This window comes from Lycorma delicatula, chromosome 2 (genome assembly GCF_047948215.1).
Source record: "Lycorma delicatula isolate Av1 chromosome 2, ASM4794821v1, whole genome shotgun sequence".
NCBI classification, from domain to species: domain Eukaryota; kingdom Metazoa; phylum Arthropoda; class Insecta; order Hemiptera; family Fulgoridae; genus Lycorma; species Lycorma delicatula.
In genome coordinates, this window is record NC_134456.1 from 127178125 (window position 1) to 127204667 (window position 26543).

At 30.2% G+C, this 26543-nt stretch overlaps 1 protein-coding gene across 2 annotated transcripts in view; it reads left to right on the forward strand.

Annotated features, from left to right (window-relative positions):
• The window catches only part of LOC142320247 (uncharacterized), an 86534-nt gene extending 68784 nt beyond the window's left edge, over positions 1-17750 (forward strand). For both annotated transcript variants that reach the window (XM_075357947.1, XM_075357948.1), the window contains 3 exons: positions 701-942; positions 8135-8248; positions 17400-17750. In XM_075357947.1, coding sequence (XP_075214062.1) covers positions 701-942; positions 8135-8248; positions 17400-17549 — 506 coding nt within the window. In that variant the 3' untranslated portion in view covers positions 17550-17750. The remainder of the gene's footprint in view (positions 1-700; positions 943-8134; positions 8249-17399) is intronic.
• Positions 17751-26543: the final 8793 nt, after the last annotated feature.

Sequence of the window (26543 nt, forward strand, 5' to 3'; positions counted from 1 at the left end):
GATTATCACATACAATTTGTTATTAATAAAATAAACAATAATATATCATTTTTTAACTTCTTACTTTTTTTTCTTATTAATATTGCATTCCAACTTTCCAATCTGATCTCATAATTAGTGTAAGTTATGATTATTGTGCATTAGTCTATTTTGATTGGTTAGGACTGTGAAGACTGTTCATCACTATAGGTTTAATGATTTTAAATCATTTATACCATTCAAATTTTTATTTTTTATTTTGTGATAATATTCAATTTGTGATACCATTGTGATTTTCATTATAGAATATCTGAAATTTTTATTTCATCATTCAGATTTACATCTGAATTTTTGCTAAGTTGTTAATAAAATCTGAGATAAATTTCTTATGATGCATAATAGTTAGTTATAAGTATTAGAACAAACTACTGCAAAAAAAAAAATTAAAAATAAGAACTGATATAGTTAGGTATTACAAGTAGTTTGTTAAATTAATATGTACTGAACTTGTGATCTTGCTTCCAACCATGTTATTTAACTCTGATTTATGAAACCATTTTCTTATAGTACCTTGTAAATGCATTAGATGTTTATAAATCTTGTAGTGTTTTAAATAGTTCTTGATAGTTTTGTCAGTTAACTTGTTTATCCTCTCTTCATGGATAATTAGTTTTGTTTTTTGAAATATCATTAATTTTATTTTTTTTTAATTCCGTTCTAGACTCAGAAGATGGAGTTGAAATAGTAGCACCGAAGACTGTACCAAAGAGGCCGACTGTCTCATTACTCAATAGCTACCGACATACATGGAAATCACGACATCATCATTTCCTTCGATATTCAGATGTTAAACCAAAAGATGAAAGGAGGCCTACTGTTAGTGATTTAGCAAATCAGAAACAAGTTTTACAAAAAATTGCTGGTTGGAAAATATATCATCTAAGCTCACAAATGGAGGATGTGGTATGTATTTATTAAAAATCTGAAATAAACTTTCCCTGCCTATTAATTTTGTTACCTTTTTATGTGTTCATCAGGGATTAATTTGTCTGTTTTATTGTTATCACAAATTAAGAGTTCTTCTAGAATTCACCCTTCAGTTGATTCCTTTGGCTAAAGTTTTGAGAAAATAATGTTATTGACTGTTAATTGACAAGGGGCTTCACAAAAATTTATAGAAAAGAAAATGGGAACAAAAATTGTCCAATGAATGTTCTTAAACTTGCTTTCGTTTCAGGAGTTGAAATTATTGAAGGTTAACTGAATTATTTTATCTACTGTGTAGTATGTATAATGTGGTTCAAAGAGTGTTATTTTATATGTAGTTAGTTTTAATTTTAATGTATATGTTGTGTGCAGATGATAAATAATAATACTGTTATGTCATTTTCTGGGATTTGAATACATTTATTTGCTTTTTTATATATCCCACTTTATATATATATACAGGTTCCCATAAAGAAACAGGGAAATTTTCAGAATATGTTCTACTGATGAAAATAAAAAATTTCACATAACAGGTCTGGAAAATGCTTTGTTTTTGGGTTACAGCTAGAAAAAAATTTTGCTTGAATTTCAGCTCTTCTAATTAAAAAAAATCCCTTTTGACAATGCCAAAAGGTGGAGGTAGATTTCAGCGGTGCTAAATTGGGGATAAAAAGATTTCCACCTTAAAGTTAAGAACTTCAAATTTACTCAATACAGCAATGGTTGCGTGTGAAAAAAGTTTCATATATTTAGCATATGACAAGCTCAATCTTCTTACAATTCCAGCAACATTTTGGTTACCCCTTGCTGTAAAAGTTAGTCATATCAAAAATTGTTTCAGACAAAAGTTTTAGGTAATGTTTAGAGGAGTAACGACCACTTTAAACTGATTCGATACTGTGTCTATTAAGTGAGTTATGACTTTTTTTTATCTTTGAAATTTTCCCACCCCCTGAGCCAGTGGTTGGTGATATCAAAAAAACTTTATTTAGGCCCTTATTCAAAGAATAGTAGGAACTTTAAAACAAATTCAATATTTTACTTAAGAAAGTTATAGCGATATTTTGTTTTTTTCGAAATGGGAAGGTTCCCATTTCCACCCCCATGGTCTGATTTTGCCCATTAATGAACTTAATCGAAATTTTGGGTCATTATATTTTATGTATCAATTTGAAAGGGATTGGCGCAAAATTACAGCAGTTATTGTGTCTACAAGAAAGTGAAATATATATATATTTATAAATGTATATATAAACTTTTGAACTGTTGGTGGTTTTGGGGTCTGGGGGGATGTGAAACGCGAAGATGTGTTAAAATTTTCTGGAAGTTGAATCATGGTACTCATTACAACAGGTAGCTTTCTTATGAAACCTACCTAATAAGCCCTATTGTAATTTTTGGGACCCAAATTAAGGAGTAAGGTTGGTGGTTTCTTATCTAATTTGAGCTGTGAAATAAAATAAAACAGGTTCCGGGACTGCACTTTTTTTTCTGTTTAGCCTCTGGAAGCACTGTCAGGTATTACTTCAGAGGATGATATGTATGAGCTGTAAATGAAGTGTAGTCTTCTTGTCTCAGGTCGACCATTTCTTAGATTTGTGGTTAATTGAAACCCAACCACTAAAGAACAATGGTATCCACGATTTAGTATTCAATTCCATATAAAAGTAACAGCTTTTACTAGGATTTGAAACTTAGAACTCTTGACTTTGAAATCAGCTGATTTGCAAAGACACGTTCACCACTAGACCAACCTGGTAGTTTTTAAGATATCTGTAAAACGCAAAATTTGGTGTCGTAAAACCAGTGGAAATATTTTACATCAGATAAGAGTGCTATGTATACTGTGAAAGAGGGAATTTCAAACAGTTACTGTAACTGAGGTTTGTTATTATGTTATCATTTCATGTATTTTATTTTTTGGTTTTGCTTTATTAATGGTAATAATGTTTATTAGCTACAAAATAATAAGATTTTCTGTGTATTTTTTGTCTGTTTTGCTCCAATAAAAAATTGATTTTTAAAAGTTTTTATTTTTTATTAGTTGTATTTACATTAATTTTCTTAGAATTAAATACTCTACATGTTTTGTTATTAAATCTTCTGCATTTATTAGTCATTTAACAAATCCATTGTACTATGAACCTAAAAAAAACTTGTTTTTTGACAACAGAATTTGTGTTTTACATCGGATATCTTAAAAACTACTGGTTATGGAACCTTTTTTATCCTATTTCACAGTTCAAATTACATAAGAAACCACCAAGTTTACTGTTTAATTTAGGTCCCTAAAATTACAGTAGTAGGGCTTCTTTTTATTAGGGCTGAAATCTAGGTGAAATATTTTGCTAGCTGTAATTTGAAAATAAAGCGTTTCCAGACTATGTTTATATGAACTTTTTACATTATTCCCACCAGTAGAACATGTCCTGAAATTTCTTCATGGGATACCTGTGTATTTATATACACAAGAAGTTAACTTAAAGTAAAGACCGTTTCATTGTAAAAAAATCTATTCTGAAAACTTTATAAATATTTTTTATTTCGCTTAAACTACATACTTTATACTACTATATATAAACGCCACATGAATTAAGACATTTATCATAGCAATACACTAGCTTCAATATACCCTTGTATTCTTCTGCCGCCAGTCCATTTAGCCACTGATTAACAGCATTTTTAAGTTCAGCATTTATAAGTGGTCTGCGAATTGCTTATCACTTAAAAATTCTTTCAATTTCCCAAACAAATGCTAATCAGAAGGAGCTTAGTCTGTACTATATGGTGGATGATCATAAATTTCCCATACAAGTAAATCATGTGTCAGACCTGCAACATGTGGACGTGCAATATCGTGCAGTAGTACAATGCCGTCTTGTCAGCTGCCCATATTGCTATTTTTGAATGACACTTTGTAATTTACGTAGAGTTTCGCAGTAGGTTTCTTCATTTATAGTTGTTCTATGTGGCATGAAATCAATCAGCAGTATGCCAAACCAATCCCAAAAGACTGTGGCCGTCAGTTTGCGTTCAAATGGCTGCTTGAACTTTGTTGGTCTAGTTGGTGATTGAGGATGACACCATTCACTTGACTGCTGTTTTCTGTCTGGTGTGTAATACGAAATCCATGTTTCAACGCCGATAACTAAATTAAGAAACTCATCACCTTTTTCTGTGGAGCGCATTAAAAATTTTAAAACAGATCCCAATTGGGATTTTTTTGTGATGTTCTGTTAAGACATGCGGCACCCAGCGTGCATAAACCTTTTTGAATGCTAAATGGTGTTGAACAATACGACCAATTTGAAACATCAGGATAAAGAAGGCCCAGATTGGAAATCGTTGAGAAACTATCTTTTTTTATTTCTTCATCGACGCATTTCAACAAGTCCTCTGTGATTATCGAAGGCCTCCCCCAAATGTTCTTCATCATGCACATTAATTCTGTTATTTCTAAACCTTTCACACCATTTTTGGACATTTTTTCATTCATTACATTATCATCGTACACAGCAACCAACTGCCTATGAATTTCAGCCGGCTTAACATTTTGATGGTTTAAAAACCATACGATTCCATGTATTTCATAGTCAACATTGATTTTCTTATTCATTTTATAATGTAATAACCTACAAGTAATCGAAGATACTACAACACAACAACTTGCAGACAACAATGCAGTGTTTACATTACTAGTATGACCATGAACAACTCAGGTTCACCAACCTTAAAGACAGAAATTTCCCAGCAGTCTTTACTTTAGAAATATCTTTTATAAAATGCTACACTTAAAGTAGCTTTTAATATTATGTTTTTATTAATATGTGTATCAGCTGGTTATGATCCAGAGAAATCATGTCATAGGAGAAAGAAGTTTTTGTATTAAGTACACAAAACATCATAAAAACGCTTTTTCATTGTCACTTTTATTTTTTTAAATAATTTAAACCGCCAACTATAAAAAGTTTTTATCTGAAGCCTAATTACATTTTAAATAATTATTTTATTTATTTATATCAGTCCTTTATTTATTTAATACAAGAATTCTTTGTTTTATGTAATTAGAAAGTTTTTAAATATTTATTTCTCTCCAGTTTCTGGAGGATTAGGTCCAGTTAGTTATTCCACTGCTTTTTTGTTAAGGTAGGAAATGAATTTCAGCCTATGAAACCCCCAGCTTGCCTGGCTAGAATTTAAACTTGGAATCTTCCAGATAAAAGGCAAAGATTCTATTGCTCTCCCACAGAAATTAGCAATATAAAGAAAATATGTTAACATTCTACTGTGTAATTAATCATATTCTGAAATACTGTACTTATCCTTATTTAAATAAATATCTTTTATAGACAATGAATTTTAATAATTGCTCAAAATATGTGAATTTTTAACCCTCTTAATGACTTACTGCTTGTAATTTATCTCTTACTCTTATAAGTTAAATAGCCAATAAATATTATTCATGGGACTTACTATTATACTATTAGGGTTAGGTGGTGGTATTAGTTGTATGATGATAGTATTAGTTTTATATTTGTACCTTGCAATAAACCAATATTAACCTTTAAGTCTGCAGGTAGTGTCTGATAAGTAATGCACATTATTGTCAACATTGTTATGCTATTGTGAAAATCTAAGTTCAGAATATGTTGACATAGTCAATTTATTATACTTGACAGTTTCTGTAAGATTTTGATCATTATTTTTATGTTTTTTTTTCCTAGAAAAATATTGAAGTAAAAAAAAAAACACATTGTTGCTTTCTGTTGTAAATTTCTTGAAGAACTTTGAAATTATTTTTATTAACAGAATATATATATCAGGTAAAGTGATATGGTTTTATAACTCTGTACAATATGCATTATGCTGCTTGACAGCATTGTTTCTTTTTCATTAGAATGTCAGAAAGATCCTAATTTTAATACTATTTATGATAGGTGTTGGAACATACTACCTGGTAGTCTATTGCATTCAGCCCAATCTCTTTTAACTGGAGATTCAAGATATTCTGATGTAGTAGAAGTGTAATCACTCTAAATGCATGGCTGTTTATTACGTGATGAAACATAATTTCATAACATGCACAGTTTCACATTGGTCTTGTAAATGTTTTTTAAAATTTTATTACTGTACGCTGTATGAAGAAATAAAAATAATTTTAAAAAACTAAATAAAACTAGATTTATTTTATCATGATAGATAATAGCAGATTTTGGATCCCCACTTCCAATGGAATTTAATAATGGTGGAATGAAAACAACATGCTGGTTTGAAGAACTGCACAAGGATAGCAGAGTTCTTACATATTCTTAATTACTGGACTATAAAGTCCAGTATCAAGAAAAATAAAAGCACATATATATAAAATACCATGAAACATAGTATTGCTATAGAATATGTACTGAACAAGTGAAGCATGGAACTTTGTGTAATGTGATGATTTCTTAAAGCATGTTTTTGTTTTATATTTACAGGTATTTTATATTGTAAACAAGACAGTGAAGTTGAGATCAAGCGTGAATGTATGAAAATATTACAGTTAGCTTCTAGAGCTCTGAATAGATTCACTCTTATTAAAACCTCTTACTATAAGACTTGATTATAACAGAACTTTTAAAATGTTATAGACTGTCATATTCAACTGTTTTCTTTCAGTGCTATAGCATGGTAGGATAATTGTTGTAAGTTGTGTAAAAGAGGGATCTAATAGATAAAATCAGGAAAAGGTTTTTTTTCCATAAAATAATGCAAAAAGGATTGTAGGCCTAATATTGTAATTAATGGATTTTCAGGTAATTGAAAAACCATCCATTTTTAGAAGTGTCTCAGTAGATGAAAAGTGCATCTAGAAATGTGAATTCTGTATTTTTCCTTTTCAGCAATCAAGAAATTCTGAGACGGTGTATAAAAAAGGTGTCTGATTTTAAATTTTGTTACCATTCTGTTTGAAATTGCCCTCTGTGCAGTGATATACCACTCACTACTGCTGGTTCTCTTGATATTGAAATATTCTAAAGATGTCTTGTTTCTCTAAAGGTGTCAAACAGCTTCTGTAACTCACACTGGATCTCTTGTTTGGTATCAAAATAGTGATCTTTCAACTTGAGCTTCTTGAAGAACAGAAAGAAATTGCACTAGTAAGATCATTATTTTGATGGACACCAAATTGCCTTCATCTCAGAATTAAAGTCATTTGTGTCAAATCTCCCTCACATATCCCTGAACATTACATTAGGTAGTCTGAACCTCAGGGAGGAATTCACATCACACAATGTAATAAATGTTGAGGAACAGTGAGCATTCTAATTGGTCACACTCGTCTCCCTTGCCTTCATTGGTTTTGGATAGTGTGGTTTCTTCCTCTGCAAAGGCTGAATTTTGGTATTTGATCCAAATACTGCTTTTAATTAATTGTTGGCATGAAATTTAGGTCATCCAGGCTTGTTGCAGAGATCCTAACAAATGTTGACATTGCTCCTTCTGCTCAGCATTCAGGAGCATGGTCACAAACTTAGCAGTAACACAGTATATGACTGTGAAACAGACATGAAAATTGCCTGTGCTCTTCCATCCAATGCATTGATAGCAGAAATTTTCTATATGTTGAGCTGAGAAACCTGACAAATTAGTTGTCAAATTTTATTCTTTTTTTTTTTCAAAGTTGGATATTAGGACACACACAGTGTGGGTGTCAATCTCTCTGACCTCTTATGCTCAGATGCCACTCAAAACAAATTACCCAGTTCATCAGTTCATTGCTACATGCTTTCTAAAACATTTCAAAGATCTTTGTTTTAGATTTCCTGAATTTAGCCTAGAATTTGATGTTGTCTTTTTTATTCTTGTGGTTCATAATGAAATTGCAAATATTTCATTGCATTAGTAATAGATTCTAAAATGTATGAAACACCGCCAACATGCATGTTGACTTATGAAAGTCATTGTACAATGTGCTCCCATCATACCTGTTGTATGATACCTGTTGTTCTACACTTACTAGTCTCAGAATATTTTGATTGCAACTCAAATTTCAAGATTTTATTGATAATTAACAGTTACATAAAATACATTTTTTGTTTAGGTATGATCAAGTGCTGTTCATTCTTTATTACTGTTAACTTTAAAACTTGAAATAAGTGTAAAACCGTTTCTTTTTTTCTTTTTACAGTCTGATTTAGAGACTGAAGTTTTTGAGAAGCTCACAGCAATGTTAAAAGTGTTAGAAAGGAAGCCTGGAAATCAGTTAGATAAAGATATTAACAGGGTCAATGAACTTATTAAGGTAAATCATCTTATATTTACACATTTTTTTCGTTTTATGTAACATCAGTTTAGTTTTGTTTTGTTTTTTTTTTTTTAAATAGTGATCAGTTTTAAACCGGCTACTTTTATAGAATGGTTTTAGTTCTTCAATATCATTTTATTAACATCTTTTACTTTCCTAAATCTCTTTCATTATTTCTATTCTATTTTACTGTAATTGTAAAATTCTTTTAAATTTATTGATGGAACTGTTGAATGATTTTCATTTTGTACAATTCTGTAAATGTTTTGTAACTGAAATATTTGTTTATGAGCCTATGCTGTCTTTTTCCCTCGACAATGAGTTTTTGAATTTTTTTTGTTAATTATAATTAATCCATTGAAGTAGATACATAAAAAATTCTCTTGAATACTATCATTTCTCACTTGGTATTGTTTTTAATTGATGAGTAACTTAGATTTTCAGAAAAATCATTATATATTATCATTATTTAATTATTATTTAGATATCATTATCTCAAAATCAGTTTATTAAAAAACATTCCAAGCAATTCTATGTTCAGATATGCCTATATTTTTTTTCCTTAGAATTATTAAGACTATTTTACTTATGATAATTGCTCTAGGATTGATATCCAAGCGTAGGAATCACTGTTTGAGCAGATAATGATATTCTGCTCTATCTCTTACATAATCTCTTCTTTAGACAACACTCAATTTTGTTTTAGGAATTATCTAAACAAAATTAATAATGTGTTGTGCCCAAAGCCAAGTTTTCGCATGGCCGCCCTCCATTCTGCTCGATTCTGTGCCATCTGTTTCATTTTACAGTCACTTTCTTTCCTTTTTATATTGTCTACCAGCTTCATTTGTTTCTGATATTTGCTTTCTTCCCTGTTAGAAATCCCTCCAATGCTGTCACCAACAGGCAGTAATGTCTCAACCAATTTCCCAACCAACTGCATTTTCTTCTTTTTATTATTTCGATAATCGCCCTCTCTTCTCCCACTCTATGAAGCACCTCCTCATTCCGAACTCTCTCTATCCAGCTTATCTTTTCCATCCTCCACCAAACCCACATTTCAAAGGCCTCCAATCTTTTCTCCTCTCCCTTCCTAATGGTCCATGTCTCTGCCCCATTAAGGACCACACTCCACACAAAACATTTTGCAAGCTTTTTCCTTTGTTGCAGATCTAATTTGCTACATAGAACTCCTCATTTTGGTGAATGCTTCCTTTGCCCTAGCTGTTCGTACTTTAACTTCCTGATCACACTTCATATATCTTCCTTAATGATGCACCGCAGGTACTTTAAGGATGCCACTTGCTCAACTTTATTTCCCCCCAATCCTAATTGTTGCCCTTTTGGTTGATTTGGTAATTATCATGCTTTTTGTCTTCTTTATATTGTACTTACTCTCATGTACTTACTCTCTGCCAATACTGCCATGTCATCAGCGAACCTAATGCACTCTATCCTCCTTCCTCCAATATTTACACCCTTATTACCAGTTAGACTCTTCAATTATCGCTTCCAGGTAACAGTTGAACAGAGTCGGTGACATGCAACATTCCTGCTACACCCCTCTCCCAAGTCTTCTTTTCTCCGATAACTCATTCCCAATCTTTATTTTTACCTTCTGTGCCAAGAACAGATTTTTTATTAATTTCTTTTCCTTCCAAGTGACTCCTTTTTCCTTTAATATTCTCAGCAATTTATCCCATTCTACTCTGTCAAATGCCTTCTCTATATCTTTCTCTTCTCTATCTCTTTGTTTTTTTAAATATCATTCTCCGATCACTGTTATTAACCCTATTGCTCCCTTGTTCCCTTCCCTCTTCTAAACCCAAACTGCTCTTCCCCAAATGATCTCTAGTCTTCCACAAAGTCTCCCATTCAACACTCTTAGTAGTATCTTAGCTGCATGCAATATAAGCCTAATTGTTCTATATTCCTCACATTTTAATGTATTCTTCTTTTCAATTGGGACCATTGCAATAGTCATGAAATCTTCTGGCCAATCATCATTCTCATATATCCCAATTACACAGGCTTGTGATATCTCTTAATTCCCCTTTCCCCTAAACCTTTCTATAGCTCAGCCAGTAATTCATCCACTCCACATGCATTCCTGTTCTACATTTCCTTTAAGGCTTTTTCTACCTCTCCCTTCATAATGCAACAACCTTACTCCTCCTCACACACTTCTGATTCATCTTCAATTCCTAGGATTTCTGGTCATTTATCAACTTTGTAAAGTCCTTCCACGTATCATTTCCATCTACCTAGAACCTTGTTCTTCCCATCAATCACCTCCCCATTTTCTGTCGCTATTTCCATTCTAGTTTTACTTTCTCCCTTTTTAATTACCAGTTCCATAACTACTCTGTACATCTCTTCAAACTTCCCTACCCTCTAATTTCTCAATATCTTCACACCTTTCCATCAACCATGTTTGCCGCACCCTTTCCATCTCTCTTCTTAATTCATTATTTAGTTTCCTGTACATCTTACCCTCTTCTGTTCTGAAATTCTTCCACTTTCTTCTCTCATCCATTTTATCCAGCATCTTTGGTGGCGTTTGTTAGATTCTCCTTCATATATATCCATCTTGTGTTTGGGTCTGTGTCCTCTTCCCTTCTCTCTTTATCTACCAAATAATTCTTCTTTAGCCTTTCCTTCTTGTCTCCATCTTTCAGTATCTCCCAATGTAACCTCTCTATTCTTTTTCCTTTATTCACTCTCTTCATCCTTGTCCAAGATTATGGTTCGAATCTATATCTGCTCCTGGATATGCTTTTGAATTTTTTAAACAATTCCTTTACCTGTTTTCTATCATAAAGTAATCTATCTGGTACCTCTTTCCATTTATTTTTGATGTCCATGTGTATCGCATCTCTTGTGGGCTTGGTATAGCGTATTGTCAATTACTAAAGAGTTCTTACAGAAATCCACCAGTCTTGTCCCTCTTGCATTTCTTATACCTAACCCAAAGTCTCCCACAACATTTCCCTCTGATCCCTCCCCTACCACCACGTTCCAATCTCCCATCACTATAATGCAAGCTCCTCTCCTTTCTCCATCCATCAGTTTCTGAATCTTATTATAGTATTCTTCAATCTTCTCATCTTGATGTTGACTTGCTGGCATACACACATATATTGTCACTAGATCTTTTCCTTTGCCCTTTAATCTCAACATCAATATTCTTTCATCAACATATCTTACTCTTTCTATCTCATCCATGGGCTCAGCAAAATTCCCACTCCATATTACCACTCCTTTCTCCACCTGAATAAAAGATTCCACTCCACTCTTTACTCCCACCTTCCATCCCACCTCATCACACTCAAACCCAGCACATCCAACCTATTCTTCTCCATTTCTCTTTTTGCAGTCTCTGACTTTCCTGCTTTGAGTAACGTCAAAACATTCCACGTTCCAATTCTAATTTTTTTTGCAAGTGACCTCGCTGTTTCCCCCTTCCGAAGAACCAATTGAGGGGAAGCTTTAACTCCAGATTCTTTAACATTGAGGACCATCATGTATGACCTGGAGAATAGTATAAGGTGGTAGTTTTCCATTGCTTTCCACCTAGGCATATGCCCAACCATGTTAATAGGCCGCCCCTAACATGGAAAACAGACGCCTTTCGCAGCCGCCCCTAATTTGGAGAACAGACGCTGCCTTACCAGTGAGCAAATAGTAACATTGGAGACCCTCAATATGTTTAGCCTTCTTGGAGCCAAAAGTGAGAGTTGGCTACATGTGGGAACCAGCTTGTATGACCATCTTGGGATGTGGTCATGCATAGAAAAGGTGTTATCCCTCCGTACAACTGATACACCCCAGAAAAACAAAATTAAGGTAGAGTATTTAGGCTATATAGACATTGTAGGGTAAGGAAATACTCTGTATTACAGTAAGACATTACACATTTCATTCATTTATATATCCACCAGTAATGAAGTGGGGAAGATCATAGTATGGTCTTTCGGTAGCTGTGTCTTACTATTTTAGTTCCCATTATGGCTTGGATGGATTTGCAAAAAGCATTTGTTAAAAATTAATAAATCTGATATTACAACAGAATGCTTTTCTTACCTGTTTTGGTGCTTCATTGAAAAGAAAAAACCACCTGTAAGATCTCTATTATTGGATACCAGAAAATGTCCAAATTGTAGTAAAATCTTTTTTTTTATAGTTTTTTCAAATATATGAGGGTAAATAAAATATAAACAGGATTTTATTTTTAAAGAAAATTTATTTATTGAAAATTAAAAGGCAGATATAATTTATTTTTCTACATAGTTTCCTGCTTTAGAAATAAATTTTTCCCAGCGAGAAGTAAGGTTTCTTATTGCAGCATCATAAAATGAAACTGATTGTGTCAGGAGCCAATTGTACATGAATCCCTCCATACCCTTGTCACCATCAAATTGTTGCCCTCAAAAGAACTTTTTTAAGCGACCCAAACAAATGAAAATTGCAGGGTAATAGATCCAAGCTGTAGGTAGGATGATCATCAAGTTGAATCCAGTGCATTTCTTATAGTTTTGAGACCGTTAGAGCTGCAGTATGGGGCCTGGCATTGTCGTGAAGGAGGATAGCCTCGGTCTTCTCTTTTCCAGCGATATGTACAGCCCTCATCTAGTTCAACAGTTTGCAGTAGTAGTAAGCAGCATTGATTGTGTGTTGCTCATGCAAAAAATCAATGTGCAAACTGCCTCACTGGTCGAAAAAACGGTTGAAAGAACCTTGCGAGGTGATAGTCGAGTCTTGACTTTCATTGGGGCTGCTTCCCCTTTCTTCTGCCGCTCCATACTGGGTTGTTTGAAAATTAAAAGGCAGATATAATTTATTTTTCTACATAGTTTTTCAACTTCTGATCTACAGTCAAAAGGCGGGACTCATCTGGCACACACTTTACAGAACTGTAGGTCATTTGTAATGACAGCTTCACAGCTCTCATAACTTATTCTGACCTGTTCTGCAATTTCGGATACTCTCTCTCGTCGATCCTCTTCAAGAATGTCTCGAACCGCGCAAATGTTTTCAACTGTAATGCTGGTCTGAGGATGGCAATCATGTTCCCGATTTTTCCACTTGTTCACGTCCTTCCTTGAACTCTTTATGCCAGGCAAACACATGAGTCCTCGACAATGTTTGATCCCTGAACTGTGCAGTCAGTCTCTGGAAAAGATTTCTGTCACTTGAACTCCTTCACGAGCAAGAAATTTTATAATTATGCGTTGCACAGTGGAGGGATGCACCTGTTGCTCCAACATCGTGAGCATTACTGATGAATTGGTTGGGAGTGTAAAATGGCCGACTCCCCATTCCTAATGACCCCACCCAAGCATACTAGAAACACAGGCCCAGTCCTACCAGCTATAGATGCTCAAGAACAAAAATCCTGTTTATATTTGATTTACCCTCATATAACTCCTGAATATGTTTCTGCTTGAGTTACCTGATCAAATTGTAAAGAGAATTTTATACCAATCTTAAATTCCAGTCTTTGAAAACAATGGTTGTTCAGAAACTATCCTATTGTAATTTATAAATAAGAAGATAAATTTCATTTTTTTATTCTATATTTAAGGAAGACAACTGGAAAAACATATGGCATGTTTTGAGATCTTCTAAATCTCTTGCAAATGCTATTGTTCTGCACTCTGCTTAAAGTAAGTCTACAAGACTCACTTTTATTTATTTGGTTATATCAATGAGCTGGATTTTTATAACTGGGCAGTCTTTGTCTTCAACAGTTCATACGAGCCTGCTATGCAGCCAACATGTTGACTGTTTGTTATGGTAATGCCAATTTTGATGTTTATGGCCCTTATTTTTTTCTTTTGAGGAGGGAAATCATTACAAAAAGTTACAGTCAGCATCTGGAGATCCTACAAAATGGTTTTACTTTCCTGACAGCTAAGTAGATAATATAGCAAGGGGAAAATATGGTAAGTTTGCAAAAATTACCTTACACTTGTATGGTATTTTGGGCTTAAGGGAGGATGAAATATTGATAAATTCAAAAAAGGAGGGAATCATTTTTTCCTTCATTTGCGTGAGTGTGTATTTATATAAATAATGAGCTGTTATATTGATTAGTAGCTCAGAATTAACTGGACAAAAGATCTGAAATTAGGCTTAGTGACTTGTACAAAATATTAATACTATTAGCAATTGTAAAGGGGATCAGGGTCTACATCTCAAGTTATTTGCCAGGAAGCAAAGGTTTAGCATTGATGCTTCTGCTGCTGAATTTAATAATTTAAATGTATGATTTCAATGGGAAAGGAGAGCAATGAAAATTTTAAAAGAAAAGTTTCCATTGCTCTGGTTCTTTTTATTCATTGATGTTGGGTGCATGTTCACATGAACATGCAGGCAATCTTTTTAAGGATTTGATTCTCACTCTTATGACATAGAACAAAGGATTTTTGCAGATCCTTAGAATTTCAGTATTTCAACACAAGCAAATATTATACCTGGTGAACATAAATTATTCAACACATTTTAGGGATTAATAAAAATTGAACAAAGCAGTGCAATGCGGATTGATTTTTTCAAACATTAGTGTAGTTACTAGGGCTACTGATGACCTTAAATGAACATGCCGGTACAGTGCAACTATAAGGGGAATCATCAGTTGAGCAATGGCTACCATGCGGAGGAAAGCAATGTGCATACTACAGTTTCATGAAAGCGGATCTGTTATTACTGTAGATGATGTTTTCGTTTTGAGTATGACCGTGATCCTCCTAATAAATGTTGATCTATTAACTGGTGGTATCAGCAGTTTAAGGATACAGGAAGTATAGTGCACAAAAAGAGGTGCTGCTAGACCTCCTGTCTCCAAAAGTTGAGGATCGAGTAAGAGAAACTTTTCAGAGAAATTGAGGTAAATCAACTTCTGCGAGTTGACTGGGGATACCACAGTCAACAATTGTGAAGGTTCTTCACAAGCGCCTAAAATGCTTACAGAATTCAGTTAGTGCATGCAATTGAAGATGATAATAAACCATGCTGTTTCAGTTTTACCATCGACATACTTGATAAAGTGAACAAATATAATGCATTTTTGAAAAAGTAATCTTCTCTGACAAAGCTACCTTCCACATTTCTGGTCCTGTTAAGTGTCATAATTGTCAGATTTGGGATAGCAAGACCCTCATGCCGTTTGACAAATATAATGTTGTAGTCTAAATATTAACGTTTGGTGTGCATTGACTGCTTATGAAGTGATCAGACTATTTTTCTTCGCACAGCCAACTGGTGCTAGTTATGTATACATGTTGCAGGGGTGTACAGTTCCACAAATTGAACAATAGCAACCTAACATTTACTTCCACAAGATGACGCACCACCACGCTAAGGTTTACATAATAGGAACTACCTACATGAACAGTTTCCTCAATGTTGGATTGGCTATGATCCAGGGAATTCCCTGGCTGCCTCAATCCCCTGACATTATGCCATTCAATTTTTTTCTTGGGGGGTTTTGTCTAAGACAAAGTGTATGCAACCAAGGTTTCAATATCAGTGAACTAAAAAGAAGAATCATTTTTTGGTGTAATTAGTGGATTAACTCCAGATATTCTTTGTAAAGTTTGGTGTGAAATTAAATATCATCTAGACCAGTGATTCCCTGACTGCGCCGCACCCCTTTGAAGAGGCCGCCGCTCCCCAGGGCACTGTGGCCTCTTCACAGGGGTGCTGTGAAATATTGTAAATGCTTCATAATTAATTGAACCAAGACATTTATAATTATTAATTTAATGTTAATAAAGTAAAAAAAATAATGAAGATTCACAAGTTTTATTTATTTTTATCTCTTGCTTACAAGTAGTTGTACTTTTACTTAGGATAGGGCACCATGGAAAAATTTTAATTTAAAAAGAACGCCGCAACTTAGAAAAGTTTGGGAACCACTGATCTAGACATATTATATGCCACAAAAGGTGCTGATGTGGAACTTGTTTGAAGTTAGTATTTGTTGTAAACAGAACTGTTTGAAATGGCCTGTTCAACAATAAAACATGCATGTGATTACTTTATTATTTTTTTTATTAACATCTAAAATGCGCTAAGTAATTTACGGTCACCAGTACGTAGGTCTAGAATTCATGGGAAAATAATGTTGACTTTGTTACCATGTAATTACATAAAAATTTTCTTTAAATCCAAAAGCTATTTCTAACAAAAAGAACCTGTTTATATTATTGAAAACGATCCTTTCCTTTTTCAATAAATAGTTGGATATTTCAGGATTACTTTTAAGTTCAGTTTCTTATTCGTCCTTTACTGATTATTGAATGATTAATACATATTAGAGTTAGATTTAATATCATGAGATCCATTAAAATCACTGTTCTGATTAGTAGTGAAAATTTTATATGTGCCATCTACTTGTTTTGAATAATTCACCTGAAATGAGAGGTGGGTTTGGGGAAACAAAATATTTATCAGTGTAATTGATTGTAATTTTTTTTTTCGGTTATGTTATAAAGATTTATTTATTAGTTTCTCTTTTTCTACTCTTAAGCATTGTCAAGCAGCTGTTTTCATAATCTTACATATTCAGTGCTTAGAAGGGATACCTCTCTTACTGGCACATATTTCATCCCAATCCCTTGCCAAAGAGACTGTTGTAAGATCACTCTATTTCTATATAAAATATTACTTTATATATAAATAAAAATCACTTTTATACATAAAATACCAATCTTTGATTAACTAGTAAATTTTTAGCAAGGTCATATCATCTAATTATCATCCATCGCTGAAAGAAAAAAAAAAATTGAGTGAATTTTGTTGAGTTGAATCATTTTGGAGTGAAAAAAGAATAATAGTAAAACAACAGACACTGAAATGAAGTTCGGTTATATGTTTTGAAAGAAAATTTTGTGAATACCTGAAAAAATTGAAAATTATTTTTAAATTGTATCCTTCCTTAATAATTTTTATTGGTAGTTTTATACCAATAAAACTACCATACTGGTAGTTTTGATGTTGAGGAATATTGACTTTCCTTTAGAAAGTCAAAACATAAAACTTTTAAATGTACAATATAAGTTTCTTTATCATCTTTCACTGCTTATTAGAAAAAAGTAAATCTTGAATATATTTTAACTTAATTTTATGTGTATATTTGTTTCAGGGTAATATTCAGAGGAGTAAAGTGATTAAAGATCAAATGCAAGAAGCAAAAACTCAAGTTATGAAGATATTTGACCATAAAGGTCACGTTACAGAAATTTTAACACGTTGTGTGAGTAAACGTTCTGTGAAAAAGAGAGATAGAGTGTAACATATTTTGTGAAATTTTGTATATATGTTTGTATTATTGACTTTTTTTAAAAATTATTTAAGAAAATAAAATGAAATAAGAAAAAATATAGTTTAGTGTAAATATTGACAAAAGGGTTTTATGATAGTTTAATTATTATTAAGCCCTTTGATTATATTTTATTACAAGTGCTATAAAAAAATAAAAACAAGAAATTTTGTATGAAAGCCATTTTATCAGTGATGAATCTGTAAATTAATTTTTATTTTATTTCTTTAATGTACAAAGTATTTAAATGTAAACAGTTTTGCACATTTGTAACATCTGTTAGTTAATATGTATTCATATCAAGTAATATTGTTGGTACAAACATTCAAATAGAATAGATTATTTTATAACATTATCATTATTTATTTATTATTTCTTTTAATTAATTATTTTTTAATTATGCATCAATAGAAAAATAATCATTCAGTTTGAAATGTTCACTCATTATTATTTTTTTTTTTTTAATAAAGTATATTTCTGTGATTCTAAATTATTAACATAAGTTATTAAAATGTGAATTATTTTATCATAAATTTAGTAATGATTCTGGTTAGAAAATGTTTTCCATTGTTTATGGATAGGATACAATTTGCAATATAAAATATAATATGATAAGTTTCCATTAAAAGAAAAATATGAGTACTTTTATTGTAAATAATTATTACATCCATTATAAGAATTGAAAATTACGCTTGAAATTAAAATTTGAATGTGTTTCTGTAATAATAACAAAGCATTTGATATCATATTCTTGTTTTGTAAAATTATATATAAATGCATTCTCAAATTGCTGTGTATTATTCAACATGTGATAATAAACTTAAGTACATACTGCATTCTTTAATGCTTTAGTTTTAATTAATTTTTTCCAGAGGATCAGAATGTAATTTTCTTAATTTTACTAGCATGAAATATATTAGACATTTATTTATTTATTTATTTTAACAAGAACAGTTTCTTTTTATTTTCTTTGACATTTAAGGTTATTTTTTTAAATACATGAATAAATAAATGAATTGTGTAAATTAGGTTTATTATTTTTTATATACGATTCAGAATTACGCGCCATATGAAACAAAATCTTTCTTTTTCATTTATTATGAAGGTACTAAATTTTGAGAATATTGGATTTTGAAAATATTAGTATTGCATAAGTGACAAGAGTATGCTCATAAACAAATACTGATAAACTGACAGGATCACCCAGAGATGTCAGTAAAACCCCCTGTATCTGTAGGTCCAGTTTCTGTAATTTATGGTTTTTTAATGTAATAATAATTTTATTGTGTGATTTTTCAGTTTATGTTATGGATAGTTGATTTGTATTTTTGAAAAAGATCATAAAAGCAGATGATTATGATTTAAAGAAAAATGTTAATTTTTCTTAAATGATTTTTAAAATATTGCATTTAGTCTGTATACTGTTAGACTTATGATTTTCAGTGTTTCTTTCATTTTTATTTTTGGGTAAGAATATTCTGTAAAATAACATGAAGAATATGCACATCTTTGTTAAAAAATCATTTTTAGCTCAAGCGAAAGAAATTTTAACATAATTTATGGATTACAATACACAAGAAGGCAATTTGCAGTTTAGTCAAGTATATAAGGTAAATTTACATATAGTATATGGTATTTAAGACATCTATTTTCAGTTAAGTGTTACGGTGAGACAACCAAAATTGTGAACATTATACCCAGTCAAATTACCATTATCATAACCATTGGGTGGTCAGGCAGAAAAATGTTACAAGAATGGTGAAGCTGGGTCTGTTGGATCCAAGAAATAATATACAGTATATCAGTATTAATTCTATTTAATTACAAAATATCATTAATATCTAATAAGATACTAGATATTAGTATTGTTATTTATATTATTAATGTTATGTAACATTAATAACAATATTAATATGTATTATTAATATTGTAAGTATTTTGAATAAAGTTATTTTAAAAATGGAAACCCGTATTCTAATGCTTTTTAGGACATGTTTACAAAAATAACAGTGTAAGGTTTAATTTGACATAGGTTAGAAGAGAAATGCTTGATAAATAAACAAGATCCTTGTCAGTAAATTCTTTACTTTTCAAAGCAGTCTCTACACACCATTTCTGCATGCGGCAAACACAAACACACTTTTTACAGAAATACTTGGTTTTATTGTTGGTCCAGCCACCTATCACCAAGTTCACTTTCATTATTGTTATCATGATCACTAAATAGTTTGAAGTCCTGATCTGCGTCAGAATCATCAAATTCACTTAAATTGTATAAAATTCTGTCAGTTTCACTAATATGCAACTCATTTGCCTACCATTTTATTTTCAAAGTTGATCAAAACATTAATAGAGTTAATACTGATCACAGTACATTACACAACTGGCTAAAATTACACATACAATAAAAAAACATTATTTAACACAGTCTAAAATTACTAATGAAAACCGTCAGGTCCACTTGCAATTTACTGAATTGTTATTCATAGACTGACTTGATAAGTTTCTGGACTGTGACATAAGCGGTCTCTTTGAGTGTTTTGGGAAGGTATATGATAGCTCAATTCAAAATGATAAATTTTAAAAGAAGAATACTTGAAAATGAGAATAGAGACCCAGTCTGACGGTTCTAGGCTTAAACATGGTTGAGTCATTGTCTAGAGTTGTAATAAATTATACTTAACATGTATTGTTTATTTACTAAATAATTTATAATAAGGAATAAGTCAAAAAAATTATTTTGTTATTTAGCCCTGCTCACTACATTCTTTTAAAAAAGATGTTCAGTAATCTTTTTTAAAATAAATACTCTACTTTTATTTCATCTTAGCTAGTCCATTTTATTCAGTAACATTTAAAAATATATTTTAAACTTATTTAAAAACAACTATAGTGAACAATTTGCAGAAGTTTGTGCATGAATTATTGAGATTATATTATTAGTGGTATATATTTAAAATTTTGTAATGTGTTAATTTATCAAAGTTTGTCATATAATAAGGCTAGTGTGTGTATGTATGTGTAAAAATATTATATATAGCTACATGGAGTTAATTTCACAGATTTTTATGTATAACAAGGTCTTGAAAATATTTATCTGCAGATTCTATTTGGGGAGACTCTACTGTCTTTCTTATTAAAAACAATCATTGAGTCATTTAGATACGGGTTCCTTTATTAAATGAACTGGACCAAATCTTAATATATGCTAATATTTCAGTAAAAATGTAAATCATGTTCAATAAAATAAGCAATTCTGAATAAAAATACTAAATGTGAATTCTTTTAGTTTACATTATATTTTCTTACTTAATAATGTTCTTTTAATCATAATTATGTTAGAGTAAAAAGATATATTCTTAATCAAATTTGGCATTCAAACTTTTTTTTTTTTTTGAGAAATATAAATTTATAACACCACAGAGATCCAATTTTTCAAAATTACCTTCACAATGCCTGACATATTTTGAGTGCTGTGGTTTTTCAATCTTTTGGACCTGTATTTAAATGTTTACTTCTATTTAAACATTTTACTTGACAAATGTTTCTTTTAACTAAATCTCAAAACTGGTTTTCCACATTGACACATGTACTCAACAAGCAGCAAGGTAAAACTTTTTGTATATATTTTTACTTTTCATTTGAAAAAGAAATTAGAAATTACTCATTTTAAAAATCTGTGTAATCGGATCTGATAGCTCAGTTCCATGCATTTTGAATAATTCTAAGCATTCAATTAGATCATCATTTTGAACACTGGGCCTTTCACTTCTCTCTTCATCATAACATTTGTAGTGTATTCATTTAATTCAATATCGTGCCCACCTTTCCTTCATTTATTTATTACTGTAGGCCTGTTGACTTCACACAATTTACAATGAATTTCAGATGCATTACAGCCTTATGTTGAGAAATTGAATCGCACTTTAGATTTCAAAACCGCCTGGATTGTCTAATGTTGCAACAACTATTAATCATTTACAATAGTCTGATAAACTACAGTAGGCTGCTGAAAAGATTTCCAATATGTAGCTAATGAAGCAATTTAAGAAGCTATTGCACATGTTTGATATGATTCAATGTTGCCAACTACTCTTTATTAGCAGTCGATCTCCTGTTTTTGTAACATGCCTCGTAAAACATTTTCAAAGATATTAATATCAATTTATAACTGAAGTTAAATACAGAATGTATTTAATTTGTTTATTATTGTTTTAATTACTTTCTGTTGTTTCTTTTTTGATTGATAGTTGTTTGTATCCAAATTTGTATTAAAAGAACACCTGTCATTTAATTTATTCATAAAATTTATTTTTAAAAAAATCAGATATTTATATTAATTTCACTTTTACGTAAAATACTTCTAAATGATTATGTATGTTAACATATGGTTAATAATAAACTATTAACAATTTTTTTAATTGCCTTCAGCATATATCTTTATGCTGAAGAAGATTCAAGATGGACATATGAAGCAGAGAAAATATTAGATGTGTTTATAAATCATGTAATTTGGCAATCTGATCAGCCGTTCAATGATTGCTCTGACCACTAATAAATCATCACATCACAATTAAGAAAGAAATACCACTTTTCTTTTAAGAGTTTCCTACCTTGTTTGTTATAATTTTGTAGGAGTTACTATATATGTTGTACAATCAGTAAATGTAAAAACACCTCATAACAGCAATAAAATAAAGATGTTGTTATAACAGCAATATTATATTAACTAATTAAATGTTATAGTTAATATTGTATGTGTTTTGTACTGTTTTCGTAACTTTTGATAAAACTTAATTGTGTAGTAGTTATAGCAGTGTGTTTGCATAAATAATGTACCTTGTAATTTATTAAAGTGCCAACAATATTACCATGGATTACTTAAAGGAAAAATGTATAAACTATAAGTAATTTTTTTTTTTTTAGTAAGTTGAGATTTGTTTATTATAAATCATTAATTAAGATATTGTTTACATAATGAATCAAATTTTATTTTAAAAATATGAAATTGTGAATTGTGATTTTATCATTGACATACAGATGTTTGTTGTTTCTTAATTTTATTTTTGTTTGGGCAATGAATAAATATACATTGCGCGTTTAAACGTTCTTTTAGATAATAAATATTATCCAAAAGTTCTCTATAATTTTTTATATTAATAACAGTAGTGTACATATTTTGTCATTTAACTGAAGCAATCTGAAGACATTCATTTTAAAAAAGTGTCTATTTTATTTTACTATGAATCTTGGTTCAACTTATTCATTGGCTTTGTTTATGTTATTAAATTTTCATTTATTTTAAATTAAATACCAACTTTTTCCATTGGATTGTATCTTGTCACCTGTTAAAAAAATCATATTTTCTTTCAGTTGATTTTTGTTTGTATAAAATGAATATTGTTACTCAGGCTTTGTCTGTTTTTAAACTAGTTTGGAATTTTATGGAATGAAAGGCCATTCGATTATGAAAATTTATAATATTAATATATAATAATTAAATTTTCTCTTGTACTAAACTACATATCCTATTTGATTGCTATCACATCCAAGAGGCTTATGTCACAGTGATCATTGAGTTTCAAATAATAGTAAATTTCAAGCTATTCCATTTAACTAACCACTGCTTGACAGCCTATTTCAATATATCATCACTTGTGCATTATGTGGTGGACAATTCTACCTAGAATTGGTGTAGAAACATGTGAAGAAAATCAAGTCTTCATCCATGATGGTGATAATAACAGACTTTTTTTTAATTTCATCATCAGCTTTTTCAGGTTGTTTTTTCTATCATTAAACATTTCACACAGTTCTCATTTTTTTTTTTTCATTCATTGAAGTAAAACTGTTAATCGGCGGTTGTCTTTGAATTTTAGCCAAGTGAAAGTCAGTGTTTAATATCAGCGTGTTTGATATTTAACCCCACAGCAATATCATTTACTTTATTAATTTTAAAACTTTACAATCCTCACAAAAATGATCATAGGAAGATGCAACAGTGATTAGCAAATATTGTCAAAAAATCATTCAACTTTCAGTCCCATAGATGTGCCAACATCTACAAGAAAAATTACTGTTAAGATAGCCCTGTGTATTTTCAATAACAATTGAAAATCCTGTCTCAGAAAGTTGCTAAATTTTATTAATTTCTATTTTATTAGTTGCACAGTATCATAATTATATATAGTTTTATGTAATAATAATTGGACCAGCTGAGTACCTTGAATGAAGAAATATAAAGCAGGTCATTTTATATCAGTAACTTTTGAACCGTGTTTTCTGCTTAATGTACTGAAGATTTTAATTTTTATTAATGTTTGATTTTTAAAAGAAATTTATCAAAATTAGATTTTGTATTAAATTTTGAAAAATGTTGTAAAAGACAAATGTTTTTGCAGACTTTTATTCATCTGTGATAAAAATAATTCAAGGAGAGCAGGCTATGTACAGTGATGTTCCTTTATCACAGAAACACTTACACAAAATGATTTTTACTGACTAGTTATACCTCATTGTTCATTCTAATCCTTATGTAATCAGAGAAATTATGTTGGTACATTACACAGTCATGTCTTACAATTCTAAAAAAATTATATTCATTACATCTTCATAATATTACTCTACATAATATATTACTATAAATTTATTGCTCCCTGTCTCACTGAAAAAAAATTTCATAACTATATTTTATTTTCTAATTGAATTAGAAATGTGATAATTAAATTAATTTACATCTCTAAGTTTAGTGTTATATCACTTTGCTGTAGTATTTATATTACTTTTTTATGAAAAACATTGATTTATGGTTTCTCTGAAACCCACAGTTAGGTAAAATAGAGTTTGATGATATTGTAGGTTTGGCATTATTTCATTAGTTCCCTAAGGCCATAAAATCAAGTGTATGGTATTTAGAATGGTGTGATCTGCCATTAAATAGAAGTTCATGTAACAGAAATGTAGTATATTTATTGTCGACTTATCAAAGATGTCACCATTATTTAATAACAGTTCAGTCTAATCATAATGACTGCTTTTGCTAAAAGAAGTTTAAATTCAACATTAAACTGCCTGACCTACATCTTTTCATAGTTATGTTGATGTACACTAAAAATAGCTTGAATTTTCTTAACAGACTATAGATATGTTACTTTATATACAAGTCACATTGATTGTGGATGAATGTATTTCATTAAGTAATTCTTTACTAGTTAATTTAATAATTAGAACTTTTGGATAATAAACTTAAATGAAAAAATTTAGAATTAATGTAATTTTATAACTTGTGCATAAAAATAGACATAATACCCACATGTAAAAAAATGTAATACTCATAAAATCTATGCACTGCATTTTACAGCCTATAGTATTTATTTTCTTATTCTTAAAGAATTAATTTAGAATTCCCATTTAGCTTTTTACAAAATTAGTTAACTGTGAAGGAAACTACATAATATTAATTTTGGAAAAGAAAAAATCTATTGTAGTTATTTTTCAATCAGATAATTAAACTTTATAAAAATAAAAAAATAAACATATCGTAAATATAATACTTCTAAGAGATATCTTCTTTCCACTGAAAGTGATAAATATAGATGTAATACACCAATACATATAAAAAGTCAAAATTAGAAACAGTACATTTCTGATTCACTGCATTAGCCCCTTTGAAAGTAACTGTATCTTTACTTTGACTTGAAAATAATTCCTGCAGTGTATTATTAGAGCATTTTCATATATTAAGTTCACCATTAGTAATCATTAATTGAAACGTATAAAATTCCAGAAGTTTCTTGGATAATCTCTGCAATTAATTAATTTCATTCATGCATATCCTTTAGTTGTCAGAACAGAGTTTTATAATTTAAGTAAAAAAAAAGGTAGTTTTGAGATAATGTTGGTTATCAGTTCTTACAGGAAAATATGCTAATGTGTTTTACATAATTATTTATTTTTCCAATAAATAATAATAAATCTTCTTTGTATCAATCAAATTAGTTAGCTGTAATATATTTTACTTAAATTACAAAGGAATAGTGGTATAGACTTTTAAGACAAATTGCATTAATTTAAGCCTTACTATTTTAGAATGATAAAATTTTTATTGACATTAATCTAGAATCAATTCAGTCCTTCAAAATTAGAAGTTAGCCAATCATTGTTTTAAACTGAACAAAATATTGGTTTTTGTAAATTATGTTGTAGTTTTGTAATTTATTCTCTGTTGTTCTTTTTCTTTTTTTTTTAGTTCATGATTAAAAAAATAATGTCACTGAAAGTTACCATTTCTTTAGGAAAATTATACATTTAGTTGGTGTATGTGAATCAATTGTATGTGTGCGTACAATACAAATTACTTATCAGATGTTTACAAATAATTAAAATTGAATATCTAATGTATTTATAAAAATCAAATATCTATATGAGTAGGTGTTGCAAGTAACAGCAATAATGGTTATTGTCTTATTGTAAGTTTCTTTTATAACATTTGTTCATATGAAATTTTACATTCTCTCAGATCAAAATGATTCTGTTTTGAAAAATTAAGCTTCAAAATGCTAAATATTTTAGTAATATGTTTAAAGGAAAAAACATTTTTTGTTGCTAATTTTTAATGCATTTTATAGGCTGGAAAAACTGCATTTATAGTAATAGTGATAATATAGTCACTAATAATGAAATATTATAGTAAGATTTTTATCAGAAATTTTAACATTATTTTTAATCAGAATATAATTTAATTTCTTAAAAAATAATTATTATTTTCTCTAAATTAAAGCATTGATTTTTTTTAAATATATACTGAAATAGCTTTAAAAATAAAAATATTCCTTCTTAAGCCAGTGAATAAATGTTTTTATTCATGCTGTGTGTATTTATTTGCTTTTGATTGTTGCATTTTTTTAATATTCTAAAACCTTAGAAAAGGTTGAGAAGTTATAATATTTTATTATAAAACAAATGTTA